This window comes from Chrysochloris asiatica, unplaced genomic scaffold, assembly GCF_000296735.1.
Source record: "Chrysochloris asiatica unplaced genomic scaffold, ChrAsi1.0 scaffold00007, whole genome shotgun sequence".
NCBI lineage: Eukaryota > Metazoa > Chordata > Mammalia > Afrosoricida > Chrysochloridae > Chrysochloris > Chrysochloris asiatica.
In genome coordinates, this window is record NW_006408525.1 from 23,166,494 (window position 1) to 23,180,665 (window position 14,172).

Consider the following 14,172-nt stretch of genomic DNA (forward strand, 5'->3'; position numbering starts at 1 on the left):
GATTATCTTGAAACATTCTGGAGGAGTCTTCTTATGGTGCTGTAGGATAAAGCACTGGGACTGCAAGGTCGGGTTGAACCACAAGGTTGGCGGTTCAAACTCACCAGCTGCTCCTTGGAAACCCTATACAGCGTTGCTATGAGTTGGAACCAACTAGATCTCACTTAACAACAACATGGCTTCAGGAAGTCTGGGTTCCATGAGAGCAATGGGAACCTTTTAAAGGCAGCTGGTAGCTTTGCCCAGTAGCTAATGTATTTCAGCCAGGACTGAACAAAACTCCTGCTGTGTGCCGTCAAGTCAGTTTCTATTCATTGAGGACTCTAGGGTTTCTAAGGCTGTTATATGGAAGCAGAAAGCCTTATCTTTCTCCCTTGGAACCACTGGTGGATTCAAACTGCTGACTTGTGGTTAGCAGTCTAATGTGTAATCCACTGTGCTACCAGGGTGCCTTTAAATAAAACGAAGATTTTCTACTAATGGATTCTGGGGTAGATTCAAGCCAGAAACCTCATCTCAAGTCTTGACTCAGCAGCTCTTAGCAGGAGAAAAGTATATAATGGGAAGTCCATGCTGGACAGATCGGGGTGACCCAGGGAGATGGTGGGTCAGCAGTCTTTCTTGGACTTTGAGAATGCCACAGCTTCCTTCATTCTGGGTGTGTACCCCTGGCAGTCATGCTCTGAACTGTTCTTCTGTGGCCTGCCCAGCTCTGTGCCATGTGCCTGGGATGCTTAATCAATAGGAAGTGAGTTAAAAGGCTCTGGAAGCATCCGAAAGCCAGAGTCAGTCTGGCCAAGGCTGCCAACTCCTGCCTTCAAGAGCCCCTCCTGGCAAAGTCCAGCAGAGGTCCCAAATAAAGCAGAGAGCAGGTGTCCTCTATAAGGACCTTAAGGGGAAACCAAGTCCTGGATGGGGACCAGGTGGATGAGAAAGTCATCTAGGTCATTTCTAGGATCAAAGGAGAACCTGGCCTTCTGGCATGCTCAGATCTGTCCAATAGCTCATTTCTTTCCAGAAACTTGTTTAACTGCAGTTAACAGCTGCTTGTTTTTTCCACATTTATTTAAATGAGTTTCTCATCTTCCTCACCAGTTAAAATTTCATTGGAGCTGAATACCTGGCATTTAGCAGGCGCTGGGGTTTATTTTAATGCACAGGCACTTCCAGGGCCCCCCACATGGGGCCTGAGTTGGTGGGATGTTATACCATAAGCAGTGTCAGTGAGGAGTGGGGGGAGAAGGACTCCTGGGTGTCTCACAGTGACTGCGTTGCTGACTGCTCTTGGCAGTCTTCTGGCCCCAGAGGAGGTATCACACCCCTTCCCCATCAACCTGATACATGTGCTCGCTTCAGATTTTGCCATCTCTTCAGAATGTAAACCGAGCAGCACTAGTTAATAAAGAACTGGCTTTGAGCACTAACTGGGGTCTTGGCCACCATGGTCTGAATAAGCCCTTTACCACCATTGGCTTGAAGCCAGCAGCTTCCTGTCGTCTCTGCTCTACCTGAAACTGGTCCCACTGGGGATGGTGCCCCGGCTCCCGAGCCACATCAGGGCTGGTGGAGCCTGCTCAGTCCTGAGTCCTCCGGGGAGCAGGGGGGCAGAGCTGAGCGGCCGGCGGTGCTGGGCGGGAGGAGGGGACAGTGGAGAGGGAGGTGGGGAGATCCGGCTGGAGGGGAGGCTCCAACGTCTCCTTCCTTCCTGGTTCCTGCAGCAGCTGCTGCCACTGCTGAGCTCTGAAAGGAGGGAGCCGGCAAGTCGGAGACGGTGACTCAGAGGTGGAGCAGTGCACGGGCCAAGGAGCACTGGCGTCCATGGACCCTGGGGTAAGGGGCAGTGTGGCACAGCTGACATCTCCGGGAGGCGCCCACCTGAAGCTGGGCAGGTCTGTGCCTCCAGAGCCGGGCGGGAATAGAGGTGGGGAAGGCTGCTCACTTGTCACCTCGACCCCCACCTTCTTCCCGACCCCCACCTCCACCAGCAAGCAGTGTGAGGGACCAGGCGATCCACGGGACCAGCAAAAGGCCACAGAAATATCCCAACACTGGAAGAGTTTGGGAACTTTAAATAGCCAGAGGCAGGAGTTTCCACCTTGGGCCATCCTCTGGCAGCAGGGGCCCATCTGCCTTGCTCTCCCGGCCTCCCCTACTCCTTGTCCCCTCCTGTCCTTCACTCCTCAGGTGCTTGCTGGCTCCAGAAGGTAATCTGGGCTGGTCTTGCCCCTCCAGTCCCCTCCCCCTGCTCACACACACAGCCTCCTGCATTATTGATGGCCCTGGGAGCTGGGATGGCCGGGACTGGTGCCAGAGCCGTGGGCACTGCTGTGTGACTTGATCAGACCTTGCATGATCAGGGCTATCTCCTCTCCTGCCCAGTGTGTCCACCTGCCCAGTCTCCCACTCTCTCCAGGGGGGTGATACTTCTTAGGAGCCCCTCAGATTGGAATAGTAGAATGGGGAAGGTAAGACTTGGGGGCACTGAGAGTCCAAGTGAAAATATGGGGAGAGGCTTGATAGGAGACACAGGAAAAAACAGGTGCAGGCTCTGGGCTCAGTTTCCCCCTGTAGGAAATGGGAGCCAAAGAACTAGAGGATATGGAGAGCAATTGGTGTGGAGTTGGGGTGAAGGACCTGGGGAGACTCTGCAGGGCCGCCATGGCAGAGGTGTCTCCAGGCTGTGATGGGGGCATAGAGGGTCCTAAGGCACAGGCAGTGAGGCTGAGATCTTGCCTCTGACTCCCTGTCCTTTCTTGGAGCCTCTTCCTTCCCTCCCCTCCTCTCCTCTGCCTCACTTCTGAACACTCTCAGGGAGTCTTCCCAAGAAAGTTCTGTGTGTTTCCTGAAGCCCAGGCGTGTGTGCCCAAGGTGGGGCTGTGTGAACCTCTTGGCCTCTCAGCACAAGCCTGCTGGTGCAGTGGCTGTAGGGAGAGGGTGTGGACCAGGAGACCCACCCAGGACCAGGCCAGGCCAGCGGGAAGGCATGGCAGGTGCAGGGAAGACTGCTGGTGAACTCCAATCCCAGAGTGTGCAGGAGGGGTTTGGGGTGGGAAGACTGAAGGTGATGGCAGGAGCTGAGCCAATGGGCTGTCTCTCTTCCTTCAAGGGCCCCCTCCGGACAAGGTGACTTCCTTCCTCCCTCTTCTGCCCTGCTCTGAGTCTTCAGCAGGGAGCGGCCTCTCCCTTCTCCATGGACTTCCAAGAGAGGGACCCTCCCTCCCTGGCCGAGAGCACTCAGTCCTCAAAACCCAGCAGCACTCAGCAGGTCTGGGGAATGGGAGAGCAATGGTGGGGCCTAGCTTGGCCCACAGGGAGGGAATGGATGTGGTGGCCTCACTAGCCGCCTCACCGGCCCTCTCTGTGCTGGACTGCAGGCCCCTTCGGAGCTGTGGGAGGTGGTGGAAGAGCCTCGGGGCAGGCTGGAGGGTATCATGCCTGAGAGGCAGGAAGGCCACCTGCTCAAGAAGAGGAAGTGGCCCCTGAAGGGCTGGCACAAGGTAGGGCTGGCAGGGCTGACGGGGAATGGTGGGGGCGGGGGTATGGTGTGGGCAGGTGTGTGAGATGGAAATGGTAGGGGAAGCTGCAGGGCAGTACTGTGTTTGAGTAGAACAGTGTATGTTGTGGTTTCTCTCCTCCCCACACGCGTTCCTATCGGCCTCCTGGGTAACGTCACAGAGGTACTTTGTGCTCGAGGACGGGATTCTGCACTACGCAACTACTAGGCAAGATGTGAGTCGGGGCCTAGCCTCAGGACTGAGGGAGGAGTCTGGCCCCAGAATGCCTCAGGCAGGCCAGGGACACCTGGGGCAGACAGAGCAGGTCTGAATTCCAGGCCCACTAGTTGCTGCACGTGTAATCTTGGACACATGATTTCTCTGGGCCTCAGTTCCCTCATCTCTAAGGTGGGGAGAGTGGGAATGTGAGTGTGTAGAGTTGGTGTCATGCTAATAGAGATGGTACAGATCAAGCTGTCTGGCCAGCGACTGGCATATAAAAGGTACTCAAGAAAGGAGAGCTCAGTGGTCCTCGTCCTTGCCCCCCACGTCATGTTCTCTCTAAGACTACCTCAGTCTGGCAGATTTTTGAGGCTGGGAATATTTTCCCTGCTCTGTCTTCATAGAGCTGAGGATGTGACTTGATGTAGCAAGGTGACCTGTACCCAGCAGGGAGAGTGACAAGTTCCTACCAACACTGTGGCTTGAGAATGAGTGTGAGCTTGCTGCCTGACCCTTGAAACTCAGGGAAGTGATGACTTGTGGCTTGGAGCTTAAAACTAGTCCCCTCCACCTCAGATCACTAAGGGGAAGCTCCACGGCTCCATTGATGTCCGACTGTCTGTCATGTCGATCAACAAAAAGGCTCAACGCATTGATCTTGACACCGAAGATAACATCTACCACCTCAAGGTGATATCTGGGAACCAGTCTGACAGAGGGGACTGGGGCACACAGGAGAGGGTCGGTGGACTGTCCCTGAGTTTGACAAGCAGGTATTCCACTATATAAAACAGCCAATGGCAGATGAGCTTGTGCTGTTGGTTGTCACATGACCAGATGCAGAGCTGAGTGTTCAACCTTCCTGAGAGGGGGACTTTACATGAACTGGGGGCTGCAGGGAGAAGCCTTGCTTGCCTGGGCATCAGAGCCCTGACTTCTTGTCCCTGGAAAGCAGTTGCTTCTTCCATGCATCCCTTCCCCTCTTTTCTCTTTTATAGATCAAATCCCAAGATATGTTCCAGAGCTGGGTGGCCCAGCTTCGTGCCCATCGCCTGGCCCAGTGCCTGGACATGCCCCACGGCCCACTGCCTGGCAACACTCACCGGAAGGTCAGATGGTCCTGGGGGCAGGGACAGGTGAAGTGGTGACTTAGGGTGGTGGCTGTGGGGAGCTTGGGCACCAGCCTTCCTGACCCTCAACTCACTGCACAGGCTACTGGTGGTCAGCTTCCCACAGTGGGGAGCACTTCGGCCCTACCTGGAGTTGGACCTCGGGAGAAGGTGTCTTCCTGGCTGAGAGACAGTGATGGGCTAGACCGCTGCTCTTATGGTGAGGGGCTGGCCCAGTGCACTGTTGGGTCTAGGTGCATTAGTGGTCACAAAGCAGGGGCATGCTAACTCTATCCCTGCCTTTGGGGAGGCCCTTTCTGATGGGGGAAACACAGCCTCTGCCTCTAAGCTGATAGGTGGGCTCTGGCCTTCCCCTGGGAGTCCCAGTCTTAGAGGAGGGCAGGGCTCGGGCCTTCAGCCACAGACTAGATACTGGATTCACAGAAAAGAAGATACTGGATGTCAACACAGGGCCTGGAGTGGAGCCAGGGAATGGGTGTGCTCTAGAAGCTTGGGTCCTGGAGTAAGGCCTGTGTGAGGGGAGTGGAGATTACACGTGATCTGTAGTTGGAGGGGAGGATTGGATGCAGGCACTCGCAGGAAGCCAGGTACAGCCAAACTAAAGGGTGTGCACTGCATCGGGGGTGGGAAGGCACTGCCAGGATTTCCTGGCTGCTCAGTGAAATCTTTGGAGGAGGAAGGAAGGGAGAGACCAACTTTGGGGTACTCTGGCTGGTACTGGGAGATAGACTTCCTCATCTGCTCTCTACCCAGAACTCTCCAAATGTCAAGGGAAGCTTCAGGAACTACACCGACTGCTTCAGAGCCTGGAGTCCCTACACCGGATCCCATCGGCCCCTGTGATCCCCACACACCAGGTAGGGCCTGGATGGAGGCAGGTCCCACCAAGGCCTCAATCCCACTTGCTGCCTTCATCCCCATCCCTTGTCTGGGACAGTCATGGTCTTCTCTAGGACCTGCCAAGTTGCCTTTCTGCCCCTTTGTCCAAACTCTCCTTCGGAGCAGCTCCTTCCTCCTGGCTCAGGCATCTGCCACCATGTTGGTCTTCCCTTTGGGGCTGTCTGCCCTTCCCTCACCTTGAGAGTGAAAGTCCCACACCTGCTTTGCCAGGCCTCTGTGACGACCGAGAGACCCAAGAAAGGAAAACGGACCAGCCGCATGTGGTGCACACAGAGCTTCGCCAAAGACGACACCATTGGGCGGGTGAGGTGATGCCCCAAGGTGCTGCGGTGGGGTGCCCCGAAGGAAGATGACACTCTAGAATCCTCACCCCCCACTACAGGTTGGTCGTCTCCATGGCTCTGTTCCCAACCTATGTCGCTACCTGGAGTCCCGGGACCCCTCAGGCCCTCGAGGACTGCCACCCCAAGACTATGGCCATCTGCAGCGCAGTTTCTGGGCCTTGGCCCAGAAGGGTGAGTATGTGCTAGAGGGGCGGCCAGGGAAGTCAGGTGGGAGAGGCGATGAGTCTGACAACCTGCTGTGTGCCCCCAGTGCACAGCTCCCTCAGCAGCGTGCTGGCCGCACTCACCGCGGAATGGGACCGACTCAGGGACCTGCCCCCGGGCTCAGAGCTCTCAAGGATGGGGGTGAGGCTAGGGGAACTGGGTGACTTTGGGAGAGAGGGTTTGAGGCTCAGCAATGCAGGCCTGGGGGACTGAGGGAAGACCTGGCTTGGAGCAGGGAGGCCTGGCAGAGGCTGTCTCTGTAGGTGGGGAGGCCCCCTCCTCCTGGCACCCGCCCCCTCACCTCTCCCTGTAGGTCTCTGAGGCTCCAGCTGGCCAGAGGCGCATGCATTCACTATCCATCTCCTCAGACACCACTGCGGACTCCTTCAGTTCCCTCAACCCTGAAGAGGTGAGGAGCGGTGGACTGTCAGACCATTTCTCCTGGGCCTTCTTTCTAAAGCAAAGCTATAGCCTGGTGGTGGTGAGGGGAACAGGCAAGGTTGGCTTCCAGCCCTGAAGCAGACCCCACAGATCTGAGCTCCATCCTATTCCCTGGCATCATCACCTCAGCGGCAGCATCCTGCTCAGTCCTCACCCACGTACAGCACACGTTCACTCCTAATTCAGAGTCCAGTCCTGTTCTTCTGCATCAGTAATAGTTGAGGAAACTGAGACTCGAACTGTCTAATGTTTTGGCACAAACTCCCGTGGTTTGTGCCATCCTCTGGGGCCATACCTTAGGGGTCATACTCAGTGTTGTCGCTGTGTGCCAACTTTGTTATCCTTAACCTCAGTGTCTGCATCTGTAAAATGGGGGTAGTGGGGGTGAAAAGTTGGGTGGTTTGAAGACTGAATGAGTTAATGCATGAATAGGGATTGGAGCGGACTCTGAGGCAGTGCCAGCAGCAATGGAACCTTTGTCCCCTTACTCCCAGCTGGTGTTCATTCCTCTACCCACTCCTCCCAACCCCCAGTTCCTTGTGCCTCTCCCTTCTGCTCATAGGCAGGGTCACACTCAGACTGTGATGGGGTCAGTTGCACTGCCCTGCGGGGAGTTGTCCAGCAGGGCAAGCTCTCACGATGCGGCTGCTGAGGCCTCACAGTGTTCTGGTTCCCACAGCAAGAAGCTCTGTACATGAAGGGGCGGGAGCTGACCCCCCAGCTGTCCCAGAGCAGCGTCCTGTCCCTCGCCGATTCTCACACGGAGTTTTTCGATGCCTGTGAGGTGTTGCTCTCCGCCAGCTCTTCTGAGAATGAGGTGAGGGAGGAGGCAATAAGGTGAAGGGCCTGGGAATAGAAAGGGGTCCTGAGAGGCTAGTGTCTATAAGTCTGAGGCCTTCCTAACTGCCTTAGCCGCTCTCCTTGGGAACATGTCCTAACCTGCGGGGCCTTGCTGAGAACTCTCCCAGCTTGACATACCTTATCCCCAGTGGGTTTTCCAGAAACTACTGCCTCAACTCCAACCCCAGTCATTTTCCTGTGACCTGTTTCCACCTCAGCACTCCTTGACTCGGAGTCTCAGCCACTCTTCAATGGCTCTTCTCTTTACAACCTGCTAAGTCCCTGCACTTCCTCCCACCAAGTCGTAGGGCCGGGTCTTCCCCTCAACCAGGTGGCCAGGCATGCTCTGTGATGCCACGTCCCCCGGTCATGTCTTAGGACTCAGACCCCCACAAAAACATTCTCTTCCCCTTCCCACTAAAGGGCTAGCTGGGCAGATTCTTGCCAGGCCCTGGGCACTGCCCAGCTGCCGGGGGGCACAGTCTGCCCGGCCTGTCATCTGTCCTGGCTCAGGGCTCAGAGGAGGAATCGTGTACCAGTGAAATCACCACCAGCTTGTCCGAGGAGGTGCTGGATTTCAGGGGAACCGAGCGCTGTCAGAAAGGTGCCAGCCGGGCGCGGACAGAGAGGGAGAAAGGTGGTGTTGTCCATGGCCCAGGCCCCATGGGGAGGCAGTCCCTTGTGGATTTGGGTGTTGACTCCAGAGGTGATCGCAGAAGTAATGACGGTGAAGGTGTGAGTCGGGGAATATTCCAGGTCAGGGTCAGGCCAGGAAGCTGGAGGCTTGAGTTGGGATCCCATGTGACCACTCTGAAGCCTCGTTTATTTAACTTCTTGGAATCTGTTTCCTCATTCGTAAAATGGGCTAAATAATCTGTATCCCAGTGCCTGTTTCTGTTTAAGGAAGGGCACAGAAGGCCAGGGATGTGGGGTTCCTGCAGTGGGGACTGTCCTCTCAGTCCCCAGGAACTGGTCAGGAAACCTGGGGCTTGAGAACATCTACATCTGCAAGCACCTCGGGAGGTTTGGAAGCAGCCTGGCCTGGCCTGGTGTGTGGGCTGTTGCATCTGAGACCCAGAGGGACAGTGACAATCTGTGCTGGGCCCCAGGGGGGTGTGTTCCAGGGAGAGTTGCTGGGCCGCCCCGCCGCCGCTGTCTACCAGCAGCCAGTGGGCCTGGAGCTGACGTGAGCTTGTGGAACATCCTGCGTAACAACATTGGCAAAGACCTGTCGAAGGTCTCGATGCCCGTGCAGCTCAACGAGCCACTGAACACTCTGCAGCGGCTCTGTGAGGAGCTTGAATACAGCAGCCTCCTGGACCAAGCCAGCCGCACGGCGGACCCCTGCGAGCGCATGGTACCTGCCCCCCCAGGCCCCAGCCCCAGGAAAGCTTGGCTGGGCAGGGCCCCCAGACCCTGTTCCAAGTAGGGTGGCATCCCATATCCTGGATCCCTCTTCTCTGGGCATGACCCCTGCTCAGTGACACTGCCCCTGTCACTTACCCTCCCATCCCTCCCCCACTTCCCCAACCAGGTGTTTGTTGCGGCCTTTGCTGTCTCTGCCTATTCCTCCACGTACCACCGAGCGGGTTGTAAGCCCTTCAACCCTGTTCTGGGGGAGACCTATGAGTGTGAACGGCCTGATCGAGGCTTCCGCTTCATCAGTGAGCAGGTGTGGGTCCCTGGGATTCAAGCATGGGCTCAGAGGTGCTGGAGCAGGGACAGTGCCCAAGCTTCAGGGAGGAGAAGCCGGGGGCCAGAGGACCGAGGGCATAGGGGAAGAAGCACAGGGTACCTGCTGGTACCAGGTCCTGTACCATGTGCTGGGGAGGTGCATGACTGTGCCAGGAGCTCCCACTTAGTGCTCAGACAGATTGTTGAAACAGGGAGTTACTGTTACATGTCCTAAGGGTCTAGAGGTAGGATCCTGGGAGCCTCTAGGAGGTTATCCAGCTCCCCATGGGAAAGCATGCTCTAGGGATGAGGCTGTACTTTAAGTCTTACAGGATGAATAGGAGTTGACCATGAATACCAGAAAGTGGGGAGAATGGGATGTCCCAGGCAGCAGGGAGGAATGGAGAGGAGGGAGTTTGTCTGGCAAGAGTTACAGGTGTGACTGGGGGCCGAGACCCCAAGGAGCCTGTGTGTGTAGGAAAGGAGGTGGTGTTTGTGCGTTGTCATTTACCCTGAAGGCTCAGAGCTGCACGTCACAGAGAACACTCAGTCAGTGAGGAGGGGGGCCAGGGGGAAGGCCCGAGAGGCCATTAGGAGGCCATTTCAGTCACCACTGTGAGAGCAATGCGGTCCTGCACTTAGGCCATGGGATCAAGAGATATTGATCTTTTCTTTGTTAGGATCCTGTGGTCAACAGGATGGGGGAAGTGGCTAATGAGAGGGACAAGTCTGGGCGGGGCCTCAAATTTCTAGTTGAGTAGATGGTGGCCATGCCATTTGGCAAGCTAGAAAGTATATTAAGGTATGTGAATTAGAGAGACACATGGTCTATGTTGGGTGTGACTTCCTAGGGAATGTATCCAGTAGGCTTTGGGGCAAATGGGCATGGAACTCCTCAGGGGTACTGGGTGAAGCTAATAGTCAGGGTAACACCCAGTTTAGATGGTAGGGTCGACTGTGGGTTGTCTGGGGAGGAGGAGCACAGATGGAAGGTGGGGAGCACTACAAGAAGGAGGATCACTGAAGGGGGTAGGGAAGAAAAGAAGGAGGATGAGAGGTAGTCTCCCGGACTTAGGCTGTGTATGGGAGGGATACCATTGGGTTCCTTTTGAGGAAGGTTTCAGAGAAGGGATGAGGGCAGAGACTGGGTTTATAGTAAGTGTGGAGGAAAGTAAAGATTTAAAAAAAAAAAAAGAAAAGTAAAGAAAAATGCAGATTATTCAGGGAGCTGGATGTCTTGGCCAGAGCAGGGGAAGTTATGGCATTTGGAGAGAGGCAAGGAGGGTAGGCTATGGGATGTCGGAATGGAGAGTCCAGATGTGGCGATGCTCTGAGGAGAAGCCTGCTTTCAAGGGTGTGGTGTGGAGGCTGCTGGGGGAAGTGACTGCCAGGGAAGATGGGAGGGTGTGTTTCAGGGAGGGCCAGCAACACAGTTGGGGAGTCTATAGGCTTGAACAGGGATCATGGGGCACCTCTTGGTAAGAGGTTGGTAGGGAGCGAGTGAGAAGAGACAGCCTGAGAGCCTTGTGGGGAAGAGAAGAGAGAGCTGGTGGGATGGAGTCTGGGTAGTGGCCAAAGACTTAGCAAGCTTGGTTTGCAGGGGAACTGGGGTTCAGGTAGGGACTTGGGAGGCCATGGGTGTCAGGAACAGAATTCAAGGTCCTCAGTGAACATCATCTCTGTACCAAGGTATCCCACCACCCCCCTGTCTCAGCGTGCCACGCAGAGTCTGAGAACTTCATCTTCTGGCAAGGTGAGAAGTGGGGGCGGTGGCCCTGGGGTGCGGGGCAGGTGGGGGAGGGGCTAGAACATTCTCTGGCTTTATCTCTGTTCTTTCCTCTCCTTCCCCAAACCCCCATTCCAGACATGAAGTGGAAGAACAAGTTCTGGGGCAAATCCCTGGAGATCGTGCCAGTGGGGACAGTCCACGTCAGCCTGCCCAGGTGCGTATTCTGAGCTCCCAGCAGCCAGGCCCAGGCCACAGGTGCAGCAGGGGCCGTGGAGACAGACTGGAAAGGTCTGCTTTGAGGCTGATTGGGGTGGGGCAGTATCTGCACATTTTACACTTAGATCCACAGCTACTGCTGCCCTTCAGTTGTCACCAAGTGGATTCTGGCTCATGGCCACCTGTGTGCAGAGTAGAACCACTCCATATGGCACCTTTAGGAAGAAGTTTTCCAGACTTTCAGTCCAAGATACCTTTGGGTGGGTTTGAATTGCTAACCTAGTTAGTAGTCTAGTGCCTAACTGTTTGCACCACCCAGGATTCCTGTATTTACAGCAGTTGTCAGTAAAGAAAGGTGACGCTCTTAGAATGGTCCAGCTGGAAGGGCCCTTAGAGGTCATCTGATTTGGTGGGCTTTCCCACTTCTTGGACCGTGACTCACAGTAAGAAGTACATTTGATACTACAAGCTAGCACATAACACATGGAAATACATACACACACACTGAAACCTATCTTGATTTCAGGACGAATGGGCCACAAACCACATTTGAAAACATCTAGCTTATGTTACAGATAGTGGGGGGACAATTGACGCCAGAGAGGGAAGAGGTCTAACAAAGTCTTCCGGATCCCTCAACCTGTACAATGAGCTAACTGTCATTGCAGGGACTATGAGAAAGCCTGGATTTGAAGTCTTAGGTGGGAGTCTTAGTTCTGCCACTTAGTGGTTTTGTTGTCGTTGGTAAATGCTGTCAAGTCAGTTCCAACTCATAGCAACAGTGTATAGGATTTCCAAGGAGCGGCTGGTGAGATTAAACCACAGATCTTGTGGTTCAAACCAACCTTACAGTCCCATGCTGTATCCCACAGCACCACACCAAGACTCCATTGTTGTTGTTGCGTGCCGTGGAGTTGGTTTCGACTCGTAGCGACCCTGTACAGGGTTTCCGAGGCTGTAAGTCTTTATGGGAGCAGAAAGCCTCATCTTTCGCTCACAGAACAGCTGGTAGTTTCGAACTGATGACCCTGGGGTTAGCAGCCCGATTCGTAACCACTATGCTACCAGAGCTCCTTTGTTATTGTTAGGTGCTGTTAAGTTGGAACCGACTCATTTACAATATGACCCTATATACAACAGAAGGAAAACTGTTAGGACCTGCTCCATCCTCACAGTTGTTGTTGTGGTTGATGTCATTGGTGTTATTGTGTCAGTCCATCTCTTTAGTCTTCCTTTCCTTCACTGACCCACCATTTTGTCAAGCATGATGTCCTTCTCCAGGGACTGATCCCTCTTGATAACATGGTGGGAGTATGAGAGGCAAAGTCTCACCAGCTTTGCTTCCAAGGAACATTCTGGCTATACGTTTTTTAGGACAGACCTATTTGTTCTTCTGGCAATCCATGGTACTTTTAACATCCTTCTCACATACCATAATTCAAATGCCTCAATTCTTTTATAGTCTTCCTTATTTGTGGTCCAACTTTCATGTGCATATGAGGCAATTGATAATAACATGGCTTGGGTAAGGCATACCTTAGTCCTCAAAGTAGCATCTTCACGCTTGAGCATTTTAAAGAGGTCTCTTGCAGCATTTTGCCTAATGCAATACGATGCTTGGTTTCTTGACTCCTGCTTTCATGAATGTGGATTGCGGATCCAAGTAAAATGAAATCTTTGACAACTTGGATCTTTTCTCCATTTACCATGCTATTGTTTATTGGTCCAGTTGTAAGGATTTTTTTTTTTTCTTTACATTGAAGTATGATCCATACTGAAGGATGTAGTCTTTGATCTTCCTCAGTAAGTATTTTAAGCCCTCTTTTTTCTCACTTCCAAAAAGCAAGGTTGTTTCATCCGCATATCACAGGTTATTACTGGTTCTTCTTCTAGTCCTGATGCCACTTTCTTCTTCATATAATCCAGTTTTTCAGATTATTTGCCCAACATACAGATTGAATAAGGATGGTGAAAGGATACAGCCCTAGTGCACACATTCCCTGATTTTAAACCATTCACTGTCTCCTTGCTTTGTTCTGACAAAGCTTGCTTTGCTTCTTTGTCTGTGTACAGATTCTTCATGAGCACAATGAAGTATTCTGGAATACCCATTCTTCCGCATATTACCCATAGTTTGTCATGGTCCACACAGTCAAAAGCCTTTTTATAGTCAATAAAGCAAAAGTAAACATCTTTCTGGTGTTCTCTGCTTTTAGCCAAGATCTAGCTGGCATCAGCAGTGATATCCCTCTTTCCACATCCTCTTCTGAATCCAGCTTGAATTTCTGGCAGCTCCTTGTTGATGTACTATTGCAACCATTTTTAATAATTATCTTTAGCAAAATTGTACTTACATGTGATATTAATGATATCATTTGATGATTTCCACAATCCTTGGATGTTTGAAAGAATAAAAATATTTGTGTTTCAGAATCAGGTGGTGACCACAGTCTCTGTCGAACAGCACCCCAGGGAGAACTGTATAAGGAACACTTACCATAAGACCAGGAGATCTGGTAGCATAGTAGTTATGAATCGGGCTGCTAACCTCAAGGTCAGCAGTTCAAAACTACCAACTGTTCCTCAGAAGAAAGATGAAGCTTTCTGCTCCCATAAAGTTTACAGCCTCAGAAACCCTATGCAGGGTTTCTATGAGCCAGAACTGACTCCATGGCACATAACCACCACCGCCACTTCTCTGGAATGGATGTTTCCCAATTGGTTGGCCAGGTAGCTGTCTTCCACATTTCTTGGCATAGATGAGTAAATGTCTCCTGCGCTGCATCATTCTGTTAAAAAAGGCCAGTTTTTATTCCATCAATTCCTGGAGGCTTGTTTTTCACAGTGCCTTCAGGATGTCTTTCTTCAGTACCATCAGTTCTTGGTCATATGGTTCCCCTTGAAATGGTTAAACATCAACCATTTCTTTTTGGTATAGTGACTGTGTGTGTACCTTCCAACTTTTTTTTTTTTTTTTT

At 53.1% G+C, this 14,172-nt stretch overlaps 1 protein-coding gene across 1 annotated transcript in view; it reads left to right on the forward strand.

The window, feature by feature from the left end:
- The first annotated feature begins 1,661 nt into the window (after window positions 1–1,661).
- Window positions 1,662–14,172, forward strand: part of OSBPL7 (oxysterol binding protein-like 7) — a 17,967-nt gene continuing 5,456 nt past the window's right edge. Inside the window, exons 1-18 of the mRNA XM_006832522.1 lie at window positions 1,662–1,830; window positions 3,107–3,265; window positions 3,375–3,497; window positions 3,676–3,729; window positions 4,293–4,406; window positions 4,715–4,825; window positions 4,928–5,045; window positions 5,600–5,703; window positions 5,957–6,049; window positions 6,129–6,261; window positions 6,341–6,435; window positions 6,608–6,703; window positions 7,415–7,552; window positions 8,089–8,179; window positions 8,685–8,932; window positions 9,110–9,247; window positions 10,939–11,002; window positions 11,114–11,192. Coding sequence (XP_006832585.1) covers window positions 3,191–3,265; window positions 3,375–3,497; window positions 3,676–3,729; window positions 4,293–4,406; window positions 4,715–4,825; window positions 4,928–5,045; window positions 5,600–5,703; window positions 5,957–6,049; window positions 6,129–6,261; window positions 6,341–6,435; window positions 6,608–6,703; window positions 7,415–7,552; window positions 8,089–8,179; window positions 8,685–8,932; window positions 9,110–9,247; window positions 10,939–11,002; window positions 11,114–11,192 — 1,874 coding nt within the window. The 5' untranslated portion in view covers window positions 1,662–1,830; window positions 3,107–3,190. The remainder of the gene's footprint in view (window positions 1,831–3,106; window positions 3,266–3,374; window positions 3,498–3,675; window positions 3,730–4,292; window positions 4,407–4,714; window positions 4,826–4,927; window positions 5,046–5,599; window positions 5,704–5,956; window positions 6,050–6,128; window positions 6,262–6,340; window positions 6,436–6,607; window positions 6,704–7,414; window positions 7,553–8,088; window positions 8,180–8,684; window positions 8,933–9,109; window positions 9,248–10,938; window positions 11,003–11,113; window positions 11,193–14,172) is intronic.